The sequence below is a fragment of the Pithys albifrons genome, chromosome 4 (genome assembly GCF_047495875.1).
Source record: "Pithys albifrons albifrons isolate INPA30051 chromosome 4, PitAlb_v1, whole genome shotgun sequence".
Classification (NCBI taxonomy): Eukaryota; Metazoa; Chordata; class Aves; order Passeriformes; family Thamnophilidae; genus Pithys; species Pithys albifrons.
Window position 1 is genome coordinate 76137488 of NC_092461.1, and position 25362 is coordinate 76162849.

At 39.3% G+C, this 25362-nt stretch overlaps 1 protein-coding gene across 10 annotated transcripts in view; it reads left to right on the forward strand.

The window, feature by feature from the left end:
- ZNF521 (zinc finger protein 521) overlaps positions 1-25362 on the forward strand; it is a 232305-nt gene that overhangs the window by 19308 nt on the left and 187635 nt on the right. For all 10 annotated transcript variants that reach the window (XM_071554650.1, XM_071554647.1, XM_071554640.1 and 7 more), the window contains one exon: positions 4965-5144. Coding sequence is in view for 6 of the 10 variants with exons in the window: in XM_071554640.1 (XP_071410741.1) it covers positions 4965-5144 (180 nt within the window). In the remaining 4 variants the exon portion in view is untranslated. The remainder of the gene's footprint in view (positions 1-4964; positions 5145-25362) is intronic.

The window sequence follows — 25362 nt, forward strand, 5'->3', positions numbered from 1 at the left end:
TGCAAGAAATAATTTGTTTCTGTCTTTGGTACTGGTTCCACCAAATTTTATCTGAAGAGGAGGACTGACTCATCTGAATAGTCTTATTCATTCAGCTGAGGTCACCTTTTGGTATAAGGGCTGGCTCCTTAAGGATATTCCTAGAAGTCTAGTCATCTCTGAATGTGTGTAGGTAATTTGTTTGAGAGCAGTTAGAGTTATTCCTCTTTATGAAGTTGAAGAATGCAGTTAATTTTTTTCTTCAGCTGGAAGACTTTATGTTCTCTTGTATATGTGTCCTGTGGCTTTGTGTTTGGTGCCTTTTATAGGTTCTAGTGGCTTTTTGCATAAACTAGATTTTTTGAAAAGAATAAACAAAAGGGGGGGGAGCTCTTTGCTTTTTAAATGGGAAATTTCTCAAAGTCTTCTCAATGTACATTTGTCTCCATTTAGCTATCTGCAAACATGAAAAAACCCCAACTTGTACTGCTGTAGATACATGAAGCTGAAAAATAGATGACTGCAAAACTGAAAATCAGTATGCCAAGGAATGGCTGTTTTTCTGCATTTTCTTAAAATAATTCTCAATGGTTGTCTTGGTAGTTATTTATTTCCCATCATGTCCCGTGTTGTTCTCTATTTGTTTCTAGGCAAGATTTAGCATTCTGGTTTTCTCTATAGCAAGAATGCAGTGCTGATACTAAAAACAAAAACCCTTCTGATAGAGCAAGCAGTACAGAAGGCCCGCACTGTGTACACACTGCCAGAAGTTTTTATAGTAATACTTTGTATCTAAGCTCTGGCTCTAACCATTAAATGTGCTTTTTATAGAGTACCAAGTTATAATGTAGTTCAGCTATGGCATATTAATCTTACTGCAGAGATTTAATGAGGCAGTTGTTTTGCGATGGACACTATGGGGAGCAGAGAGCGACAAAATTTTACTTTTCCACTGAGCTGAAGAAATATTCCTTGCCTGGTAATAATTATAACCACATGATCTAAGATTTCCTTTCTTTTGCCAGCGCTTTTCCATACAGAAGTGGCTTGGAAGGAGGTCTACTGCAAGGCAGTGGAAATGGATTGGAAAGGAGGCTGTTTTCTTGGTAGTTTGATGTTTTAGTTGTGAATATCTATGGATCCTTGAACATAGGCAGAAATATGTAAGATGAGTTTCAAAAATACAGACAGTCTTTGCCAGTCCACTGAGATGATTTTTAGATATTCATTACTTTTACTTGACTTTTATATGGGTTATAAAAAGTAAATGTGGTGAAAACTCATTTTTACATGGCAGAATAGAATTTCTGGTGGTTGGCCTTAAACCGCTCCCATACTTGAAATTAATTGACGTCCATGGCTCTATTGCCTCCAACACTTTTAAACCAATGCAATTTTTCATTTTCCCTAAAGTTGCAGTTTTATTAGACCAAGTTACAGCAATAACATCCCTTATGAGAAGCAGGAAAAAGGGAAGGGGAGAACCACCTGCCAGGGAACACAGGAATGAGAAAATCATGCTTCTTTTATTTTCCATTTATAAAAAATGTTAATATAATCAGGAACAGAAGACAACTGTTCTTTCTCTTATTTTTTTAAGGTGCCTTAATAGGCTGAAATTATTTCTGTTCTGAAAAAGTAACCTGCCTTTCCATACTAGATAATTTTCAGTGGTATCTGCAGATGGAGATGATGTGTGTATATTGCTGGTGTGTATTGAAACATTTCAGTTGGTGCATGGGTAACCTCTGAAATAGGGCAGGGAAGTCTCTGGAGATGACAGTGGTACTTGCCGATGTTGGGAAAAGGAATCTTACTATGAAGACCATCTTTGTTGAGGGAATTTTGGCTGTGATTGTTGCAGATACTGGGGAGAAAGAAATGCAGGAGATGAATGACATTTGTCCTGAAGTCTACAGGAGAGCATGAGCTTTGAACAAGAGGTTAAGGAGAAAGTACAGATAAGTGCATATTGCATTGATAAATTGTTTTATTCTAGTCTTCAAAAGAGCTGCTCAAATAAGGCAGCTTATCCTCAATTTAAGTAACTGTTTAAGACTAGACCAGTTCTTGATGGAAGATATTTGTTGTTGCAACAGAAAAACTATCTATTCACAAAGCATCCAAATGATATTTACTCTCTTTAAATATCTTTTTATTTTGATGGTGACATCTCTTCACAGAAGCAGATCACAGTGGAAATGCATTCATTGAGGGGGGCTGAGACTGCCAGAACTCATTTCACAAAGCTGTCGTAGGCTAAACTTGAACCTAGGTCCCAGAGGGTCCCACTTAAGTGTTGACCTAAAAACAAATGTGCCAGTTGGCTAGAGCATGTATTCTAAAGTTGTGGCAGAAGGGAATAAGCTTGACTGACTTCTGTCCCTGTAGAGTTTATATCTGCAAATGCAGAAGGAGAAGCAAAACATTATTAGTCTTAAAATGATTCTAATTTTAATAACTGGTCGCTAAGTCTGAAGCTTTAAATTGAGCAATTCTTGAGGCTTTTGTGCACTAAGGAGCATATGTGTGCCTACGTCTGTGTGTATCACTGAATTCCTGTAGAATTCCAGTGTTTCTGAATAGTAAGTCTTCAGAATTCCCTCCCCTCCCTTTTCTTTCCTTCAGCGTTGTACTTAAAGCAGTCAGACACTACTCTTATTTTAAAACAAACAGGTCTGTAAACTTTATGTGCAGCATTTAAATACTCATGTTAAAATTCAGACCCAGTGCCCACGTTTCCCCAAGTGCTGTCAGTTTTATGAGATGAAACTGGGAGCTTGAGCTGAACAACTAATAGTATGCAATGTGCACATGCTGACTTCCAACAAGTGTTTAATGATGTTGGGGTCAGTTTGCAACAGTTAAGACAGTTATTTAATTTTCCAAACTGCTTAGAACCAGGTGAGCTCCTAACTGCTTTTATTAATATTTCAAAATACCTTGGAAAATGAAGTGGTAATGGAAGTTATTAGATTTAGAGCATTCAATAATGGCTAAAATGACATAAAGTCTTTTATTTAATTAGCATCCCTTTTTGGGTTTGTAAATTTGCAGATTACTCTTCTACTTGGAAGTAGCTGCTCAAGTGGAAATTTCCACTCTTGAAGGAACCTTGTGGATGTAATTTGTCATATAAGGCCTCAGTCTATAGGCTGGACTTTTGCATGACAAATACATTTTTGCCTTCAGAATGTGTTTTTTATTTTTAAAAATTAATCTGGTTTCTCCCTGTAATATAATTCCCTTAAAAATAAATTCTGCCCTTTACCCCTGTCAAAGAAATTCCTTGGTTTTGATCACAAGCCACATGGCATGAGAAAGACTTCCTGACATGGGTCATTTCCAGTTTTTCCTTGCGGGTCCATCTGTGTTTGCATAGTTGAAGGGCAGGGTGCAGCAGCGTATACCAAAGGATGCAGAGAGAGCTCTGACCTTGGTTGTGGGCAGCAAGAAATACAGGAATGGCTGTGCCCACATTACTGTAGGGTGCCAAGACAGAATGTAAGGGTGGTTTAAAGTGGAATCACCTTTGTGCTTCTCTTCACCCCTTCCTCACTGTTATATGAATTTAGTGTTGACGTGTTTTAGTTTCTTCTCTTCCAAGGAATTGTGCATGATCCTAATCAATTGAAATGCCAAATAAGGTGGGTTCATGGATACCACTTCTTTGTTTGCCTGGCCAAGAAACCTACCCCTGGTTAGTCATCCACTTGGCTAAGGAGCATAACATCTTAAAATGTACTTGCACAATCTCCTGTTATTATGTGAGTTTGTCCTTGCTTTCTAAAATGACTTACTTCAGTCTCAGCTCTCTCAAATATCTAAAAGGAAAGATAAGGCAGCCAAAACAGAAAAGGGAAGAGTGGTGAAACACTTGCATTCCTTTTGCTGGAATGTATGCAACCATTTTTCTTCTGCATTTCACTTTTTGTACTGGGGTTCCCAGGGAAAAACGAAGTTAAGTGCCAGCCTGCTTTATTAGGGAAGACAGATTGTTTTATTTCTGTCTTTTGAAGGAAGCTTGTAGTGAAGTGGGCAAAAAGTCAGGAATAGTTAAAGCTACTCTACTCCTCCTCAGAGGAGGAAAAGTTGTAGGCTACACATTATCCCACTGCGCTTATCATCTGCATAACCGAGGCAGTGCAGCAAGCTGTGTGGTGTCTCTGTGCTTAGGGCTGGTGGTGACACTGCATGTTTCTTCCAGTTTAGAAGCTTCAGCTTGGGCTAAGGACGGCTGATCGAAGGCTGGAGCTATCTTGTTATTCCCAGAATGCCTGTTAGCATGTCAAATAGACAAAGCTTTCCTTGTGCACTATTTAGGTTTTACAATAATTAGTTTCCAGTTTTCCATGATCTAGTGAACACGGGAGCTTGATCGGGATTTTCTTAAGTCATACACAATTTCAAAGTCTGTGTAGCATTTTGACCAAGGGTGTAAGTTTTTCAGGGCTTTGTTTGTGTCGAATAGTGTGGTGATGGAGTATTGAAGTAGGTTGTAAAATGAAGATTAATTTCATGTTTATGTAAATCAGATTTGTTAGTCTCTTAATTCTGGTAATTTCCTGTGAAATGCTGTAGTTAACAGAGAAAAGGAGTTCCTGCACACTCATTGATTAGATTTTTCTTTTCACTGAAAAACTAATTGCATAGGTGGTTTATCCTTTCTTACGATGATCAAAGCAGCTTCAATAGCTGTGATAAAATTGACAAACCTAACATTGAAGCATAGAAGAACAGCTTGACTGAGAAATGAAGCTGCATTTGTGGGAGCAGAAGGAAAATTCTCTTTTCACTGAGATCAGAAAAAGAATAATGAAAAAAGGCCTCCTTTGCTTATTTAGCAATAAAATATACAGTGTGATGTATGCAGGCTCATGCTAAGTATTTTTCTTCTCATCATTACCAAAGAACCTATTTTGATTTTTTTTCTTTTAAGTAGTTTCTTCTGAGGTGCCTGACATCTGGTCTTGATTTTCTTTCAGACCCTAACTGTAAACTTGAAGACAAGGCAGAAGATGGAGATGTTCTAGACTGTAAGAAAAGGCCGGATGAAGGGGAGGAGTTAGAAGAAGAAGCTGTGCACAGCTGTGACAGCTGCCTCCAGGTGTTTGAATCACTGAGCGATATCACAGAACACAAGATTAATCAATGTCAACTGACAGGTAAACAATACTTACCACTTTGTGGCTTCGTGCACTGATCTATTTCTGATTCCCATCCTCTGTTTCTGATCTCCTTCCTTCTTTCTCAGTTATTGTATTCCTGCACTTGAGTGCTTGGGTGAGACCTTTATAAACAGCTTTTGGGACAAGATTATACTGTAAATGGATTTTTATAAATTTCCTTTATATCAAAGGATATATGACTGCTGTGTGTATTTTCTAGATTCATACTGTACAGCTTTCCATACTTTGCTTATACATGTATTTTCCTGAGTCACTTGTGAATGCAGAAGGTACTTGTAAGTGGGGTTTAAGTGACATAATGTCACATAATTAATGAATTTGCACAATGGCATGTTGCACATCTGAGCTGGATGTTGTGTTAGTCTAACCTGTTAACTGTAAATGACTGTACAGTAATCAGTTACTGAAAGTTGAGAGGAGTGAAGCAAATTGTTAGAGGGGAAAATAAAATCTCACCTTCAGTCAAGGGGCAGAACTGAGTGCGCCTCAGATACTACTGAATTAAGAGCTGGGTGAATGGACCTGTAGACCATCCAGATTCCTCTTACTGAGAAAGTCACATGAAGTCTGCTGAAGTAGTTAGGCCCTCTAAATTTAGTAAGTCTTTTGATGGTACACACTTTCAGTCCAAAAAGATTCTGTATCAACGGAAAGGCATTTATATTTTTTATTAGATATTACTTTAATTTTGGCCTCTGTAGTGAAAAATGTATTTATTGTAAAGTGCAGTTCTGCTAAAAAAACTGGTTTTATTACAACTTGGAATTTTTTAGGAAGTATGTGTGTGCTCATATTTGGAGAGCTTTCTGAGTTAGCTTTGGTTCCAGTTCATCCATAGGCCAAGCCCTGTCAGAATGACATAAAAGCCAGAGAGCAGTACTGCGCTAGAGGACAAAGGGAGAAAAGACGGTGAGCAGAAGAGGAATAAGTGAGCAGCAACAGAAGGAAAGTTGAGGAAATAATGTGAATTTGTGAAATGATTTGAATTCTCACTTCAAATTATGGAAGATGAAAATCTGCTGTAGCAAGAAGTGTTTGCTTTTATTAATATAATGCTTTGCCTTTTCTTGCCTGTAAAATGTTTTTCTGACTTCATACAAGCAGTTCTGTCATTTTCTAATCACTCCTAAATACCTGTAGAATGTATTTGTCTACAGTGTTCATGGGGTCTGGCAGTAGGGATATTCTCTCTTGACTTTAAATAACTTGAATGTTTCTGTCTCCTTTTCTTCACACTTCTCTTCCTTCTTTTGCTGTTTCTGTGTTGAAAAATTAGTGGCTTCAGATTGTCTCTTTTTTCCCTCTCCTAGACAGCCCTTCCCCTTTCCCAATCCCCTGGAACTCCCCTTTACTGTGTCGGATCCCATTTGCTCATCCCTGGGATTTTTTACCTTGATCTGATACAGCCATCTCTCCTTTCTGGTTAATTAGTTGCTGCCCCTGTCTACCAAGTGTTTTCTCTGCTTTAAAGCTGCAAGCAGAATGCCCTGAACAGCGCTTGTACAACTGGGTTGAGAAACTGAAGAAAAGCAGGAGTGGGGAGCAGTAAGTGGGAAGGATCCCAAAGCACTGCTCCTGAGCACAGCAGTTCTGGCTGAGAGTAGTGTTGCTAAGTGAAAATGAAAATAAGTATTCTGGATTAGTCAAGTTGGGGTGAATGGGTGAAGGTAGGAATACGTGTATGATAGCAGAGGATAGGGAAATGAAAATTAATCTTCAAGGAAATTGTTTAAGTTTCTAAAAATGTCTCACTTCTCTTTCAAGGAAACTCATGATAATGAATGGGTAGAGATCAGACTGTTTGAAAGTTAATGAAGTGAACAAAAGCTGAAACTGCACACCCTTCTGGAGTACAAAGTTGACAGATAGCCAACTGTCCTCTGTTTCTAATTATAAATAACCTAACTAGACCCTTTGAGTTGAGACAGGGGCCTGAATGGCGTAGTTGGAGTTGAGGATTTCTTAAGCAAAAAAATTCTAAACAGGTAGTTAGTAAGGTAAATTCAATACAGGGTCCTAAGGTGCATGTATGACCTCACACTAAGAATAAGAATACAGCATTTTTAATTTATCAGTGGCAAACAGTTGACCAACAAACAGCTTTCCTTTCTTTCCTGAAACCCAGTATATATTTGACAAAAATAAAATTTGCTTTTGGCATTTGAGGCAAGCTCCTTGGACTCTTTCTTTTGGACTCCCACAAGTGCCTTTGGGGGGTACCATTCTTGAAAGGTTTTAAAAAGAAGTGTTACTAAGGAGGGTTGGTCGCGCGTCCCTTTCTTCTCACAGTCTTCTGATGCAACAGGGTGTTACGTGATTGCTCTGATTGTTTCCTTTTGGAGGAGTCCCAGTGAAATTAGGAGGCACCCTGTGGTATCTACTAGTGCATCTACAAACATGTCTGTCACTAAGTTGTTAATGAAAGCTAAGAGGTTTACAAAATTTACCTTTTTCTACTCCATTCTGTTATTTGGGTCAACTGTGCTGTCTGTGGAGGAGAGCAGACTGTATCTTCTAGCTTGATGTAAGACTTTTCCAATCTGAGTCTCATCCCAGATATGAAAGAGTTACCCAAGATGTCCGTTATGTAAAAATGCCAGATCTGTCAGCCTCTGAAGTTCACATTTGAGTTGTGAAGCCCTCCAAACCCTGATTTTTCAGATGGCTGAGCCAGCTGCAGCTTGTCTGGATTTTAGTGAACTTCACTGAGGTGCCTGGGAGCTGCACAGGGAACTGTGCTACAAGAATTTACGAGCTGCTCATGTTGATCCAGTTGTATGGTCATTTTCAGCTACCAGCATGGCAAAAAATGTCTTAAGAAAACCCTTTAGTAAAACCCTGAATATGAAACATGAGATTTGAGTGTCATACTACCTTGACTGCCCCTAGTTCTGCTACCATATGATATGCTTGAAAATGGAGTTAGCCACTTTTTATTCTCAGATTGATACTAGGGCTTCTAGTTTTTGCATTTGAAATTATTAGATGTATTCCTCTGAAGTTTTGGCAGTTCAGTGGAAGGAGTAAAATTGCTTTATTGAATCTTCATTCTATACTCTCAACCAGAGACAGGAATGGGAAGAAGGGAGCTGGTTTATTAAACAGTGCTCCCAATCTCTCAAAGTGTCAGTCACCCCCACCTATTCAGAGGATAGTGGAAGATGAGAGTTACAACTCTGTGAGATTTAGCTCTCAGGATCTTGCATTGCTGTCCTCTTGCAGATTTGTTCAAAGGAGGAGAAAAAAGTTCTCCCCAACTGGTTCCTTTCTGTAATCTGTTGTTTGAATTGAACTCATGTTCTTTTTTCTAGAGGAGGGCATAGCTGCTCTTTTATCCTAATCTGAGCACTATTGATCTTTTCAATTTGGGTCTGATCCAGTATCCATTGAAGTCAATGAAAAGATTCCCATTGACTTCAGTGGGGGCTGGAACAGGCCCTTCATGAGCTATTCAGTAATGTTTTTTGCTATCATCCAAAATTCTTGTACTGAAGCTTTCTCTGAAAAGGTGATGATTTATTTATGTTAATTGCTGACAATTCCTGTGATCTTTGCAGAATACAGATAATGGATAAATGGGGGGAAAAGTAAAAAAAAAAAATTCTTTGCAATACTTGTAACCAAGGACAGATAAGATGCTGAACTATATTAATTTAGCCATTACAAAAGATTGGCAATAAAAATATGGATTTAATAGTGATTCTGTGTGATGTTAATGCTTTTTATTCTTCCTGAAGTATTTAATTTAATAACTCAAGGCAGTTGTATATTGTTATCCTCTGTGTATAACCAGAGTCCAATTATCATGGCTATGAACCTGATGTCTTTTTAGTATATGTCAGTTTGGATCTCACTGTAGGAACATGGTGGCAGGATCAAATGTGGTGCACTACTGATAAACCGTCAACTGTATCTTCTCTTCTTCTGCCAACAGGAAATGAAACTTAACCTTTTGCATTGCTGACATATATGCTGTTGGTAGGACACAATTTGTCACATGCTTTCCCTAATTGTCTCCAGCGTGATTTGTAACCTCTTTTCCCTGCACAGTGCTTGTGCTGCTTATTTCACCTTTCAGCCCTCAGGGATCCCACTTTATCAAGTTTCCCATGTATGTGAGAACTGCCTCTCCACTGACTGGCTCTGTGTTCGGTGGTATTCAGCTCAAGCGTTGTTCTCTTCAAGATCCTGTATGTTGCTTTGGCATCAGAAATCTCAGCCATAACCAGAGTAATACTAGAAAAAGGAGCATCATACATGCAGTGAACATGCCAGTCTAGTCGGCCGAGTTGCTGAATAACTCGGCAGCAGGGGACATCCTGGCACACAAGACTGCCATTTCCACCTGAATGTCAGCAGACCTAGTACATGTTAACAGGACTTCCCTGCTAGCCTTGTTGGCATCACAGGCTCTAAAACGTGCCTGAAAGCAAGCTACTGAATCACATGCAGTCCTAGCTTCAAGGCTAAGGGTGTTCTGAGGTAAAAGACTTGAGATATTTCTTCACTGGGGATACTTATTTTACCTTTAGGTGATTAGGAAAACTTAGTTTTATGCTTTGGGCTGTAGCTTAGTTCTAGAGCTCTGACAGGTTGAGTAAGCGTGTCAGTTAGAGTAGATAGCCATTCCTGTTATCCCCCAAGCTGTTTCAGGTGTTGGAAAGGTTACTGGTTCTAGCTGTGTGTCCCATGCCAATGAAGGGATAGAGTCTTGCCCTCTAGTCCTGCTCAGAGATTCCTCTTGCGTGCCATCTGAAGAGAATTCCAGCAGTTGTATTAGGGGCCCATTGTTGTGAGTGCTCCTCTCCCTCAGCATTGGAGTACCACAGGACTGGGAATTCCTAGCTAAGTCAGTATTTCTGTGTTTCTAATTATGACCAAAATTTATTTTCCTGGATATTATCATCATCCTGCGTGATTGAGAAACATCTTCTTGCATGTCTAGAAATAAGAGCGTGTACTACCTAACAGCTTCACAGACAGCATGCACTACAAGTGCTCATGAACTCTTAACAAACGGGAGGTGATAGAGATTCCACTGTAATGGTTTCCTTCTCTTTCTCTTTGCTCTTCTTAGTGCCCAGGAGTCTTTCAGCTTTCTGAATGAGTTGGTAATGCCAGGACTGTCTCCTTTACTAGAAGACTTGAAAAATTTCCAGAGGATTTTTTCCCAAAGGTTGTGTGCTGTGCACAGTGAGACTACAAGATAAATCTTGTGAACACTTGATGTTACCATGCTTTGATAGCTAGAATTGTTCTTCCTGCTAGCAAAAGAATCCTAGAACTGGCCAAATATATTGCAGTTCTTGCCATTATTTTTTCACTATCCATGTGGAGAAAAGATACATGTCAAGGGTCATTTGGTCATTTTTTTAGTACAGAGAAAGATGTGAGCTTACAAAATGTGCTTCTGAGGGCAAGGACCTTAAGAAATTAAATATATGATGCACCAAAAGCATATTCTTCTGTCTCATTGCAGTTAGTGGCACACTGCCAAGCACTGTTTGCCAAGTACAGTTACTTCACTTGAGAGAGTCACCCTGTTTCTCTTGAGAGTTCCTGCACCAAGGACTGCATATGGATTTTACATTAAACAGTTCTTGAATGAAAGACAAACAGTGTTTCAACTGGGGACTTGAGCTCAGGCCTCTCTTTTTCCTTAGAGAGCTTCCCAGTTGCTTTATTAGAGACATGCTTCTACTTTTCCATTTGCTTTGGACCATGAACTTCTGACTTCTTTTCCACAAAATGACATTCTATTTGACAGACAGTGGAAAGCAGACCCTCACCCCTAGTTTCATGTTCCAGCCAACACATATGGTAGTTCAGTGGGCTTCTATGAGTTTCCAAGTTATGGACTCACATACTTTCAGGATTATGTGGTCCAGAACACATATCTGCAACTCTAAATCCTCGATGTTTGGTGAAAAAGGGGAATAGGGTGATAACTACAGTCTCTGTCTTCAAAGATCATAATTTTGAATTCAGAGAGTGGTGTAAAGCCTGTCACTGAACTTGGATGGAAGATTTGCATGCATTACCAAATGGCCAAGGCTGTACAGAGTCTGCCGTACAGAAGGTTATGTGCAAAACTCCTATGTGCAGGCTCCTATGGATGATAGATGAAGGTCTTGATAGTTGTGTTCAAGATTTTCCTATCAAAATTCCATGAAAATACTTATATAGGTAGCTTGGCACTGCTCAGATATGGAGGGAACTTGTATGTGCTGGAACTGGGAGCTCTGCTTCTAAACCCCTGGGCTTGTCTTGAAGAGACAATAGACCCATGATGAACAGCCAACACAGGCAAGGTGGCATAAACCCCTCCCCTTTTTGCTTTGAAGCTGTTAAACTCTGCTATTGAGATTGTTAATCAGTCATAAAACCAATAGATCTTCACCTCCTGGGTGTTTTAAAAACAGCCTGTTGCATTTCCTGAGTTGTCTGTCAGTGACCTCCTATAAAGGAAAGCAGCTAATGATCTGTATTATGGAACTGTTATTCTTGACTTGTAGAACCCTGTAATAAACCTGTTCATGGGCATTATTTGTGCCATTTTTCTTAGACTGGTGATCTTAGCACATACTAGCAAGGATAGTTTTGTTTGGCTTCTCTCCTCCATGTGTCCACTAAGGACTTCACACCATGTGAACCTGAACTCCCAACATAATGGCAAGATACTGGATCTGATCCAGCATGCCTGCACCAGTGAGGGCACCGTTTCCTTGCAGAGTACCTTGGACAGAGACACCTCCTTGCTGGCCCACAAAGTCTTGATCTGCAGCAAAAAGTGCTCAACTGGAGACTGTACTACTCTCATTGGCAAAGGAGTTTGTTACAGGTAGCCCCAGTGTAGGAGTTACCAGGTCTAGTTCTTGGTAAGACTGTTTCTCTACCATTTACTGTCTTTCATATCTAAATAACCTAACATCATGTATGGGGCTTTTAGGGCTCATTTTGCAGCTCTCCATTCCTTATTGGGCAAATGGAGCAGAGTTTGTCTAAAGTGCTCTTACACATTCAAGGTATCTATTCCTGTCTGGAACATGAATCCAGTCATCCTGGGACTTCACAATCACACACTTGAACTAAGCTTTTGATTACTTTTGCTCAGAGATTCCCAAGTAAATATTCTTTCACTAAAGATAGAAGTGAATATTGAAGACAACAGTACACTGGTTTACAAATTAAAAGATACCAGGTGTCTGTCACCCAGAGTCTGTTTTAGAATCATTAAGGTTTGAAATTACCTCCAAGATCATCAAGTCCAACCTTTGACTAAACATCACCATGTCAACTGAACTAAACACTAAGTGCCATGTCCCCTCATTTCTTGAACACTTCCATGGATATTGAGTCTATCACTTACCTGGGCAGCACTTTCCAATGCATAACCACCCTTTCAGTGAAAAAAATTTGTCTGTTTTCCAACCTGAACCTCCCCTGAAACACCTTCAAGCTATTTCCTCTTGTCCTATTACCAGTTGCGAGAGAGAAGAGGCTGACCTGTGTGTGGCTACAACCTCCTTTCAGGTAGTTATAGAGAGTGATAAGGTCTCCTCTGAGAAAGAAAACATTTTATGTAAACAATAGAACATTTGTGTTTTCTTCCCAAGTCATATTTAACAGTACAACTTACAGTCATAGTCCTAGGCTATATCAGAGGAAGTGTCTTTGTGGTGCTTTTTTGACTTATGACTGTGAAAGCATCAGCTAGGTGTGCCTGACATACCTTTGTGGGTGAGTGCAATAGCATTAGGTTGTGGAAGGGGCTACAAAAGTGTTGTATATTGTTCCTCTTCTGGCTCTGCTGTTTTGTGGCTTCCAGGCTAGTTCTGCATCATCCCTCCTGTTTCTAAGCACTTGCCCTAGCCTTTTCAGATTTAGTTCAAGTGCCTTTCTGCCACTCTGTTGAAAATCTGCCCTAGCTAGATCCAGAACTTTGCTTTATTACATTGACAGTCTGTTGTTCCATTTATTTTTAGGCACTGCTGGGTGTTCTAAAGGTCAAGCCATTTCCTCACAGAGCATTTCCAAATGGGCAGTACAGGGTATCTCTCTGCATTAGTGTTTGGCTACTTTGACTTTCCCATTGAATATTAACTTTGCTCTCTCAGTGTTCAAGTGTCATCTCCTGCCTGTTTCAGAAGAGTGTCCAATTTCTGAGATCTGCCAGGTGATGACATGAGGTAATCCATTGACCTTTATCAGGCATTCTGTGCAGAATGTAACTGTCAGTGCTCATTCCAGTTTTGGGAAAACAGTACTATAATCACTATTTGATCTATGCAGCTGAAATGCCTAATTCTCATTGTTCAAGGAAGATGGTTTTCTGCAGGGAGGGGAAGGGAGGGGGCAAGGGGAATTATCAGCACTGGCACATATGTGAAGAAGAAAAAATAGTCATTACTTACCCAATGATAACTATGTTCCTTCCAATTACAGTTGTAATCAATATAGATCCTGTGGCCAAGCTTGTCTTGCTTTTCACAGTCCTCAGTAATACAGACTTTGAATTGTAAAGCTGCTGGTGATACAGGGTCATAGCTACCCTGACCTTTACCCAGTACATGTGTATGATTGTAACAGACACACTATTTAAAATATAATGATTGTCTTGTATATATGCATATGTATACACCTACAGTCCATATTGACTGCAGTGTTTCAGAGAATCAACTACTGTGGAGTAAATAAATACCTGTTGTTTATTTTATGCTTCTGTAACATTCATAATGTATTGTCAGTATATTACAAAATAGGTCTTGTTGCCATGACAAATTAATCTTTTTAAGTGGTGAATTTCCTGCACCTTCTAAAATAATCTTCTTGAAATACTTGCTGTTTTTATTATTGGCACTTGCTTTAATTACCATTTAGAAATGAACGGAATGGGAGGTACAACAGATTATCATTACTTATATGTTCAGCAGTTAAATTCATAGCTTGAAAACTAAATGTAACAAAATGCCCCACAGCTCTTCAACACTTTGCTTAATACAGTTGTAGAAAAACCTTAATTCATGTTTATACAATCAGCTCTAGAGTGTTAAGGCTTCTGGGTGATGTGGTAGTTCACTAACACACCACCTATATGGGCTTTGCTTGTCCTTTCAAGCATCATCTGGAGGGTCTAAAAATACTTTTTATGAGAAAAGAGAGTAGTTGGAAGAGAAAGGTCCTTAAAAACATTTCAGTCCCTGACTGGTCTTGGCATGAAATCGTGTCTGAGATGGTTAAAAGTCACTTCTGCTTCCATACTCATTTAGAAGGAACTGGGTTAAGACAAAGAGTAAGCATATATTAATTCACCCAGGGTATTCTGAGCTATATTTGTGCCTTTTGAGAAAGTCACCTTTTATATTGAATATTCTGTTGTGGAAATCCAGTGTGATGTTCACATAGAAATTTAGCCCTGCTGCATCTATGGAAAACACTGGAACCTGCAATCCCTTTTACTAAAGATCCTTTGTCTTTTACGAGACACCAGATATACCTTTAATTCCAACTGTTCTTCCAAAATGATGGATAGTTGAGGCAAACTCTTTCTTAGTGTGAACCCTTGGTATTCCTAATTTTATGTCCCTGTACTTCTACTAAGAGGTCATAGTCCTTAGCTGGGGATATCATTTGGGAATGCTGTAGTGTAACTGAGATCTATGACCTCTTAATAAGCATCAGGAGCAAGAGATCGGGATCATTCTACAACATGCCCTGGGGGTACTTCCCCTTTAAGAAGGCAAGCTGGAACTGTTCAACTTTTTTCTTTCTTACAGTTTTTTACCTTCAGGGGGAAATTGATCGATTCAGAGATGATTATTCCATAATCTCTGAATTTTTCTCTTCTACACTGCAGTGGGAACTCCTTGAAGTTTAAAGGGGTGAATCTCTTGTGTGCACCATGGAATGAACCCAAGGAGTTTATGGGGGCAGCAGTCCTTTTAGCACAGTTAGTGTAATTGTAGGCAAGTTTGGAAATGAAATATCGGGAGGATCTGTGGACAGAAAAGAGTAGATTTGTTGTTAAATTTGGCTAAATGTAATCACTTCTCTCAATGGATGCTTCATTTGGGATTTAATTTTTGGGGGAGGAAAGTGGGATTTTCCCAGAAATGTGGAGGTATTAAAGACACAATCGAACTGGGAGTTGTCACTGAAGCAAACTAGAAAGGTGAACTAGCAGCTGACTTCTAAAAAATTCAAACTTTTCAAAGAGTATTTGTAATGGATTTAATAATGACATGAAATTATGGAACTTTATCTGTGAAATTTTGGTTTAAATTTACCTGTAGCATTGTAATCAAAGTCATGTTGTTATATATGTACAAGTAAATGATTTAACATTTTTGTCTGTAATATTTCTGAGGCCCATCAAATGCAGTAAATTACTTTGCCTTTATGTAAAAACAAGGAAAGTGTGCTTCCAGGACAGGGAATGAACTGGAACACCTCAAAATGTCTTTTGAAATAGAGCTATTCATAAGATAGTGCCATGGGTTGGCATTTAGTTGATGTGTCTAATATATGGGAATTAGTTTTAAATTTAATAAAAATACCTGTTGCTGGTTTATCACCTCGCTCACTGTGACCAGATCGGGTGTCTCTCATTTGTTTTACTGCTGCATCCCAGCAGGAAGTGCAGTCTAATGACTGAAGGAAGGTTGGGTGACTCATGCGGGGGAGGCTGGAGAAGGGTCAAGTTTTTCAAGTACTTTGCAAGCCTTCTACCAGCTGTAAAAGCAAAGCATAGGGAAATGAAATGGCAGTTGCTAATTCACCTTTCTCTGGCAAATGCAGACTTCAGCATGAATGCATAACACAACAGTTTTACTATTAACACATTAACAACAGTAATTTTTCATGTGTATGTGTTTATTTCTGCTTGTTGGTATTTGACTCCAGTAGGTGCCCAGGAGTGATTCTTGGATTTTTGCAAAACACTGAGCATATTTGATCTTTCCTGTAAATTCAGTTTCTAAGCAACACATCTTTGTCCTGAACTATTTTAATATGTCAATAACCATAGATTTATGTATGATTCTAATTATTCTTCTCAATTGCCTTTGAAATACTTAAGACAGGTTTAATATTTTATTTTTTTTGTCATGTTATGGTTAGAATATCATGTATTACAAGATAATCTTTTGTTCACTAGGCATCTGTGTAGTCAGACTGGACAATGTTCTTCAGTTTTTGTCCATGGGTGGTTGTCTATAATCTTTGCTTCACTGAAACCAGTGAAAAAATCATTATTAGAATCATAGAATCATAGAATTGATTGGGTTGGAAAAGACCTCCGAGATCATCGAGTCCAACCCTTGGTCCAACTCCAGCCCATTTACTAGATCATGGCACTCAGCGTCATGTCCAATCTGTGTTTAAAAATCTCCAGGGATGGTGAATCCACCACCTCTCTGGGCAGCCCATTCCAATGCCTGATTACTCTCTCTGGAAAGAATTTTTTTCTGATCTCCAACTTCAATTTCCCCTGACAGAGCTTGAGCCCGTGCCCCCTTGTCCTATTGCTGAGTGCCTGGGAGAAGAGACCAGCCCCCACCTGGCTAGAACTTCCCTTCAGGTAGTTCTAGACAGTGATGAGGTTACCTCTGAGCCTCCTCTTCTCCAGGCTAAACAACCCCAGCTCCCTCAGCCTCTCCCCATAGGGCTTGTGCTCCAGTCCCTTCACCAGCCTTGTTGCTCTTCTCTGGACTCGCTCCAGCCCCTCAATATCCTTTCTGAACTGAGGAGCCCAGAACTGAACACAGTACTCAAGGTGTGGCCTCACCAATGCAGAGTACAGGGGAAGGATCACTTCCCTGGTCCTGCTGGTCATGCTGTTTTTGATACAGGACAGGATCCCATTGGCCTTCTTGCCACCTGGGCACACTGTTGGCTCATGTTGAGCTTCCTGTCAATTAGTACTCCAAGGTCCCTTTCTGCCTGGCTGCTCTCCAGCCACTCTGTGCCCAGTCTGTAGCGCTGCAGGGGGTTGTTGTGGCCAAAGTGCAGGACCCGGCACTTGGCCTTATTGAACTTCATCCCATTGGAATCAGCCCATCTCTCAAGTCTATCCAGATCCCTCTGCAGAGCCCTCCTGACTTCCAGCAGGTCGACACTCCCTCCCAACTTGGTGTCATCAGCAAATTTGCTGATGATGGACTCAATCCCCTCATCTAAATCATCAATAAAGATGTTAAACAGGACTGGACCCAATACAGGCCCCTGGGGAACACCACTGGTGACTGGCCGCCAGCTGGATGCAGCTCCATTCACCAGCAATCTCTGGACCTGACCCTCCAGCCAGCTCCTAATCCGGGAGAGGGTACACTTGTCCAGGCCATGGGCTACCAGCTTTTCCAGGAGTATATTATGGGAGACAGTGTCAAAGGCCTTGCTGAAGTCCAGATAGACCACATTCACAGCCTTCCCCTCATCCACCAGGTGGGTCACCTGATCGTAGAAAGAGATCAGGTTGGTCAGACAGGACCTGCCCCTCCTAAACCCATGCTGGCTGGATCTAATCCCTTGTCCACCCTGAAGGTGCTGTGTGATTGCACTCAGGATGAACTGCTCCATAACCCTGCCAGGCACAGAGGTCAGGCTGACAGGCCTGTAGTTGCCAGGGTCCTGCTTGCAGCCCTTTTTGTGGATTGGGGTGACATTTGCCAACCTCCAATCATCTGGGACCTCCCCAGAGAGCCAGGACTGTTGGAAGATGATGGAGAGTGGTTTGGCAAGCTCTTCTGCCAGCTCCCTCATCACCCTGGGATGGATCCCATCTGGTCCCATAGACTTGCTAGGATCCAGCTGACTCAGTAAGTCAGTAACTATATCCTCCTGGAATACAGGAGGGCTATTCAGCTCCCTCTCCCTGTCTACCAGCTCCAGAGGCCAGTTGTCTTGAGGGCCACCTGTCTTACTGGTGAAAACTGAGGCAAAGTAGGTGTTAAGTACCTCAGCCTTCTCCTCATCTTCCTTACCTATATTTCCCTCTGAGTCCAACAGAGAATGGAGGTTTTCCTTGCCCCTCCTTTTGTTATTAATGTATTTATAAAAGGACTTTTTGTTATCCCTAACTGAAATAGCCAAATTTACTTCAAATTCCACTTTTCTTTCCCTAATTTTTTTCCTGCATGACCTAGCTCTATCTGTAAATTCTTCATAAGTAGCCAACCCTTTTTTCCATAGTCTGTAAACTTTCTTTTTGTCCCTGATTTCTTTCAGAATCTCCCTATTTAACCAAGCTGGCCATCTTATGTTCATTGAGGGCAGGATTTCTGCTAGTGAATTCAAATTATCATTCTGTTGTTTCTAGGATTCTCCTCCTTGGCACCCTGATCTCTGCCTTTCCATCACTGTGTCACTTAAAAACAGTTAGTGCTTCACTAGCTTATTTCCAAATAACCCTTCCCAAACAAGTGACAGACAGTGATATTATATAGTTGCAAAAAGTTCCCCATGGCAGGTAAGTTTGAAAGTAGACTAGCTTCCACTGTCTGACATGATACTAGGTTCTCCCAAAAGCAAGGACACAGAAAATGGAAGAATGCAGTTTATCTTCTTAAAATTACATTCTGCTTCTTTTGTGACACTCTCCACCTGCCACTGTCATTGATTTTAGTGTACTCGCTACTGAGACTGCTTTTCTGTCCTTGTTATCTTTATACTTTCCATTCTCTGACTGAGATTTTCTAGAGTTGTGCTTTTATTTTCTTGCCTTTTTCACTATCAGCAGGTCAGGTATGCCTGCAGTTCTCCATTTGGCTGAGAAGGGTGGAGATGATTTTCTGTAGTGCTACATAATCCTACTGCTTCTCTCTTTTTTGGCTGTTCTCCCTCCTTTTGCACTCCACTTTACTACTGTTTGTTCCCTTTTTGCCTCTATGATCTCCATAGAGCAGTGCTACTATTCTATTGGATAATTCAGCAAGAATAGAAGAGTGAAACTCACTCAAAATACTTGGTTTCATTCTATAGCTGCAATCTCAGATCTACAACCCATCTTGCTATTTGCCCAGTTGACCATTGCAACAGCCTTATGCTTGATGTGATCACTGTTTGATTATTTTTATAAATGCTCCAGCTTTTGTATAATGTTTCTTTAGGACTATACCATAGTGGATACCACTCAATGTATCACAATTTCACAAGTTGTAGGAACATTTTCCCTTCATAGCATGGGACAAAAGTGTATTTGGAATTCCACAGAGCATGGGGGGTTTTTTTGTTAATTCAGGTGTAGCTGACGCTGACATTATTGAGGGTGAGTTTGTGTATACAGACTTGGCTTGATGAGCAGCCCAATAAAACTTAAAGGCTAAATTCTACCTATTGTAAAATTCATTAGCTTGCATATGAAATCAAAGAGCATCTCTGTATGCTGTTAGTCCCACACATTTTTTCATACAATCTGTTTGAAACTGCACCTCAGTCAATGGGTCTGTGAGGGTGGTGAACAGGGCTACCTGTAGATGTAACAGATAAATAAATATGTGTTTACTCTGTCAAAATTGTTCTTTGCATGGGAGAAACTTTATATTTTATATACCTTGCATAAGGCCTTTCATTCTCTATGTTCCAAATCATTTTTACAACTATTCATCTACAATGCCATGAAGTGTAGCCAGCTTTGCAGAAGGCAGCAGCTAAGACCTGTGAGACATACTAGGAGGAGACAAGAAACTCTGTCCAAGAATAATGTGACAAGTCTCCTGCTCTTCTGAAAATACCACAGGATCTCAGGTGTCCACAAAAAACATCACAACTTTAAGATGTGAGTGGGTGAATTATTCCACATGTACATTGTCAAAAACTGGCCGATGCTTTGTTTTTCAGGTGAGTAGTACTCGTTCTTTGTTTTGGAACGATATGGCTCTTCTTTTTCACTCCTTCATTTGAGAGGTCACTGGCAGCGCAAGCTCTTCTTACACAGAGGGAGGCTGGCCCTGATAACCCAGCCATAGCTGGAGAAACTGTTCTACATGCAGAGGCTGTTAGTCCCACACATTCTGAGTCATGGAGTTGAGGAAGCAGCTCAGAGTAGTGTTTAACCCTAAAGTGGTATTCTGGCCCTCCCTTGTCTCCTTGCCTCTGCTCTCTAGGAGCACTAGCACAATATTTTGACTTGTGAGCCCAGAGGGTTGACTGTGTGGAGGATGCTTAAGGTAATTATGGGCTTACTTTTACATTTTGCTGTCAAATTACGTAATTTTCAATAGCGGGCATAATGTAGGCTTTCTAATACACACTCATCGAGGCTTGGGGTTCTGCATCTTATTACATGGCTTAAAAATCAAACCACGTGTTTTAACAGACCCAGTACAATTGCTATAAAATGCATGCAGCATTCCACTCTTTTCTTTCATAACATTCTAGGATGTAAAATTACAGGATACTCTGTGGAAGAAAAGTTTGGATTTGAAATCTTTTGCTGTAATACGTGGAATGTGTTTACCAAACTGTGGAAGCTATAAGGAGTATAGGAAATGTTGTATATTTAAGTAGTCAATATGCTTTTAGTGAACTGAGACTTAGAATAATCATTCTTCCATCAGTCACGTGTAGTAAATGTGGTTTGCAATCCAAATGTTATTTGTATAGTTTATAGGCTTGCCAGCTATTCTCTTAATGAAGTATATAGTTTTATCAAAACTATATGCCTGCTTCTGAGGATGGAGAATGGGAAGAGCAGAGATCAACATCTTTTACAAATGAAAAAGAAAATTTTATTATTTTGCTATTGACTAAAAGCAAGTTTTCATTACAGTTGCATTTGGTGACACTGAAACTGAAGAAATTGTACTGTGAATGTAAAGATAGCTCTTAACATTTCTTCTCCCATGGAAGTGTCTTTTTTCAGCAAGCATCTTTTTCTATAAAAAGATGTTGCAACTTCTGGCTGGCTGTAAGTTGTTCATTATAGTATCCTCTTTTTCCTTTTTTTTAATACATTGCTTAAAATGCTAGATAAAGAGTCTTCTTTCCTACTGCTTCTCAATGAGCAGTTAAATCAGGCTGAAAGAAGAGTCACTGCATGTTAATTAGATTGCACATTAACTTTAGGGATATGACTCCAATATAGAACTCTGTAGTTGTCTTTTGTATAATAGCATTTGTTTGTAAAGGTACTGTATGTTAATATTCCAAAATAAATATGTTGTATGTTTCAATTAAAAATATGTTTTGCAATTAGCACTTTTGGTAGCATTTCATTTATGGGAAATATGGACAATCTTTTTTGTCTCAGGAAACTGTCCATCACCTCCAAAAAGTGTCTATATTTATACATGGATAGGTAGCCTACTCTTGTGAAATCCTTCTATAACACATGCAATGTTATATTATAGTGTAAGTAAAGACTGTAGCATCCCATTTTTGCAGAACTTACTGTCATAATCAGGCGTATCGTATTTTAAGAAATGCTAAGCCTGTCTGAGCAAAATGCCTGCAGGATTTCCTAGTTCTCCCCTTATTTCTGTTGTTTTGTTTTAGTTTTTAACATACACCTGGCACAGATTTATGTAGTTCATTTGAAGTTCATGTAGTGAGTGTATTAATCATTCAAAGATAGCTAATTAAAGTTACTTTACCTTAAAATTTGCAACTCCAAAACTGATCACATAAAATAAGTTCTAATGTTCTTTGGGCATGATCCTTCTGTACCCAGTCCACACTACTTCCTGTGAGCTAGAGCAAGAAGAAGGAAAGAATAAAATTCCTATTTTCAATATAAGGCATGTCTGGTGACTTATTTCCTCCTCGATATTTAAAATTAGACCCATTCACTAAGCCTGTTGTCTTAGCATTACTAAAAGTACCACTGTTTTCTCTAAGCTGAGGAAGCATAAAGTTCTCAAACTGAAAGCCAGTAAACTTCAGGCTAAAATTTGCCTTTAGAGGTAAAGGTAAGTAATTTCAAAGAATATTAACCTTGTTCACATTACTTCATTATTCAAAGCTGTGTCTTTCTAACTTCTTGTCGTCACTCTCCAGTTTTCATTAATTTTTAAAAATTTCTTACCATTCTTCCTTTCTGTTGCATTTGCTGAGAATACAGAAGATAGTTGTACTTGTAGAAAGGGAAATGATGTGTGTTTGATTTAGTGGGTTTTTTAAAAATAACTTATTGTAGTGGAAATCTGATCATCAATGACTATTGTTTCTCATTTTCAGGACTTCTGTGTTATGATTATTTGTCCTTTCAATAGATAAATCAAAGAACAGACATGGTTATTCAATACAGATTTGAGGAATAAAGTGAGGATATCTTTCTGCTTGATTGTCAATAAGAAATTTAATGCAAGCCATTACTCCCTCATGGAGGAAATAGGTTTAAAGTCCACTAATTTCTTCCATTGTTAAGCCATGGGTAGATTTTAAGCTATTTAAAATTACTGATCCTGAAAAGCCAGCCTACATTCAACAGGTTCTGTGAGTGCATAGTTGAATCTGGAGTGGTCCAGGTGAGGATAGATTAGTTAAGACAAATTACTGTTACTTTTGTAAGTAATTACTTACAGCCAGAATCCTCTGCTTTGCGTAGATAACTAGTAACTTCACTGTTTTCACCCAGAAAAAGGCATACCGCTCTACAGCACACCCACACCACCCTCCCCTCCCCCCAGATAATTTTGCACTTCCATTTTGCAATGATTGGTAAAGAAATACTGAGAGTGTGTCTTGAAAGCTGCCTGTCTGGCCTTTGGTTCCCAATGTGACAGTACTTTTTTGCCTTAAGCCTTTGAAGTATTTATCCAGGCAGTGTCTCAGAAAGGTTAGGACAATTTAAGGATGCTTAAAAATGAAAGAAAAAATGAACTTACTTGCTTAAGGTGAGATACATGAGGTTGTGATTCTGAAACACTTTATTTGCCTAAAAGACGCATCCTGGCACACCTAATGGTCTTTTGTCTTGTCTGGGACCTAGAAGTACCACTGTTTCCTCTAAGCTGAGGAAGCATAAAGAAATTATGTCCAGACTGAAAAGCAGTAAACTTCAGACAAGGATTTAACTTTACTGGCACAGGTAAGTAATTTCACTGAGTGTTAACATTCTCCGCATTGCTTTGTTCTTTTGACAATCTAATGCTTTACACCACTTCTTCCAGGCTGTCAGTGAAGGAAAATTTTGCATATGAAGTGAAATGGTATACCAAGGAATTATTATTCAGGAATGCTTCACTTCCAAATTTGGGACATTAGGATGCACAGATTATTTTAAAAGAAAAAGTAATACATAAAAAAGACATAGCAATAACTCTGCCTTGCTTGTTCAGATTGTTTTTAAATAGCATCTTGTGGTTTAAAGTGCAGGAAACTGCTGTTGGTGATCCTCTGTTAGAATTGTGAGGAATAGAGAATGTGAAGTGGAGGTTTGTTGTTCAGTGGTGTTGCATTTCTCACTGTTCTTTGCCCTTTTCCCCTTGGCTTAGGGGGGAGAGAAGAATATATATCACTCCAGGAAGAAATTACTGCTGCAATGCAGACTTCTAATTTAATTAGAATTATAAGCTAGGCTTTTCCTTATACACAAGTCATGGTGCATGCATATACTACCAATCATTCCTGGTTTCCATGTTGTCTTTTTCCCTTGATGGTTTACCCTATTGTATTTGGGATACAAAACAAATTCTTGTGACTCTGAGTTTAAACTTTGTGGAACTTGACTGAGAAGTAAGATCTGGAGGTATAAAATTTGCACCAACAGTGTTTTGCTAAAAGTTGATTTGAACTACTGGGTCCTATCCCTCAAAGCTTCTATTTTAGAAAACATTTTCTGTGAATCTGTTTTTATGAAAGGTATAGCAAGCTCTTACACAAATGCCTGCTGTTTGTAGAATTGTATTCAAAAGTATGTGTCTTATTTGAGCTCTTAAATACCTATCTCTGCAACTCCAAAGTAAAGGATGAGGCTTTAAAGATCAGAGGGCAACATCTGTTAACTCTGGCTATTTTGCATATCTATGCACCATATAATTTTTTTCAAATTATTTGAAAGATGGTATGCATAAAATTATAACCAACATATAGTTTACTGACCATAGTGCATGACTCATTGAAACAAAATTATGACTTACAAATGGATCTCCAGTCTAAAGTAATTTTGCAGATATGCTAAAATGTCTTCTCTGGAAGAAACAAAAGGATTGCAAATAGTGTTAAGTAAGGTGAAGTGGATAACAGGATTGCTAAAATCTTTAATTGCTGAATAAATATCTTAATAGCTGAAAAGATGCAGAGGTGCCTGAGATCCATATCTCTTTGCACTTAAAGCTAACAAAATGGTCCTCTGTTCTTTCACCCTCATGACTGTTCCAGTTTAAATTATGAAACTTGCAAGATTTAAATATTGGCATGAATAAATGTGACCAGAAAAAATGACAAACAGGATTGTGTTTCTTTAGTTTCAAGTGATGCTGAAAGCAGAACTAGCATCCAAAATATGGGAACGGAACTTTGGGTTCCGGTGTAGTCACTGCAACATACACATAGATTAACATTTTCTGTAGAAGCAGCAGTTAGGTATTACTGTGGCAGCCTTCTTCAGCCTTTTATTTGCTGTCACTTATTGGTGTTTGCTAGAGCAAGTGAATAAATAAATACCGGAGGAAAGGGCCTTGTGCTTAGTGTAATAATCAGATTAGTTTGGGAACCTAAGCTGTATATGTTCAGAAACTCTTAGTTCATATGGTGTAATGCCATGCTGGTAGTTTAGCTCTCCAAGAAAGAGAGTTGTATTCACTTTCAAGTAAGCAACTTCTCTTTCTCAGGATGCTACTTTAGTTCTGAGACTGGCAAGGTCACCACTAACTTGGGTATTTTATGTTCACCTTAATGCACACCATGGATGTGCCAGGTCTGTGTATTTGATTTGCAAATGACAGAAATATACTGGTTTCTGCTTAACTTGATTGTTGATAGTGTATGTTGTCTCCATAGTGTGACACTCCTTTCTTACAGTCAACTCTGAAATACAAATTTCTGTACAAAACAGAAGTTTCACACCTGTGCCCTCTGAACTTGGCAGATGCTTGAATCCAGGTGACAACAGCTTTCAGTCACTGAAGGCAGAGGTGCAGTTTGTTTCAAATGCATTGCTCATCCTGGAGACCTTATTTGTTCACTATGGGCCTGCTGCAAGTTACAGGTACCTTTCTGAACAGGGGAACAGGTTTCTGTCTGTTAGCAGTACTTC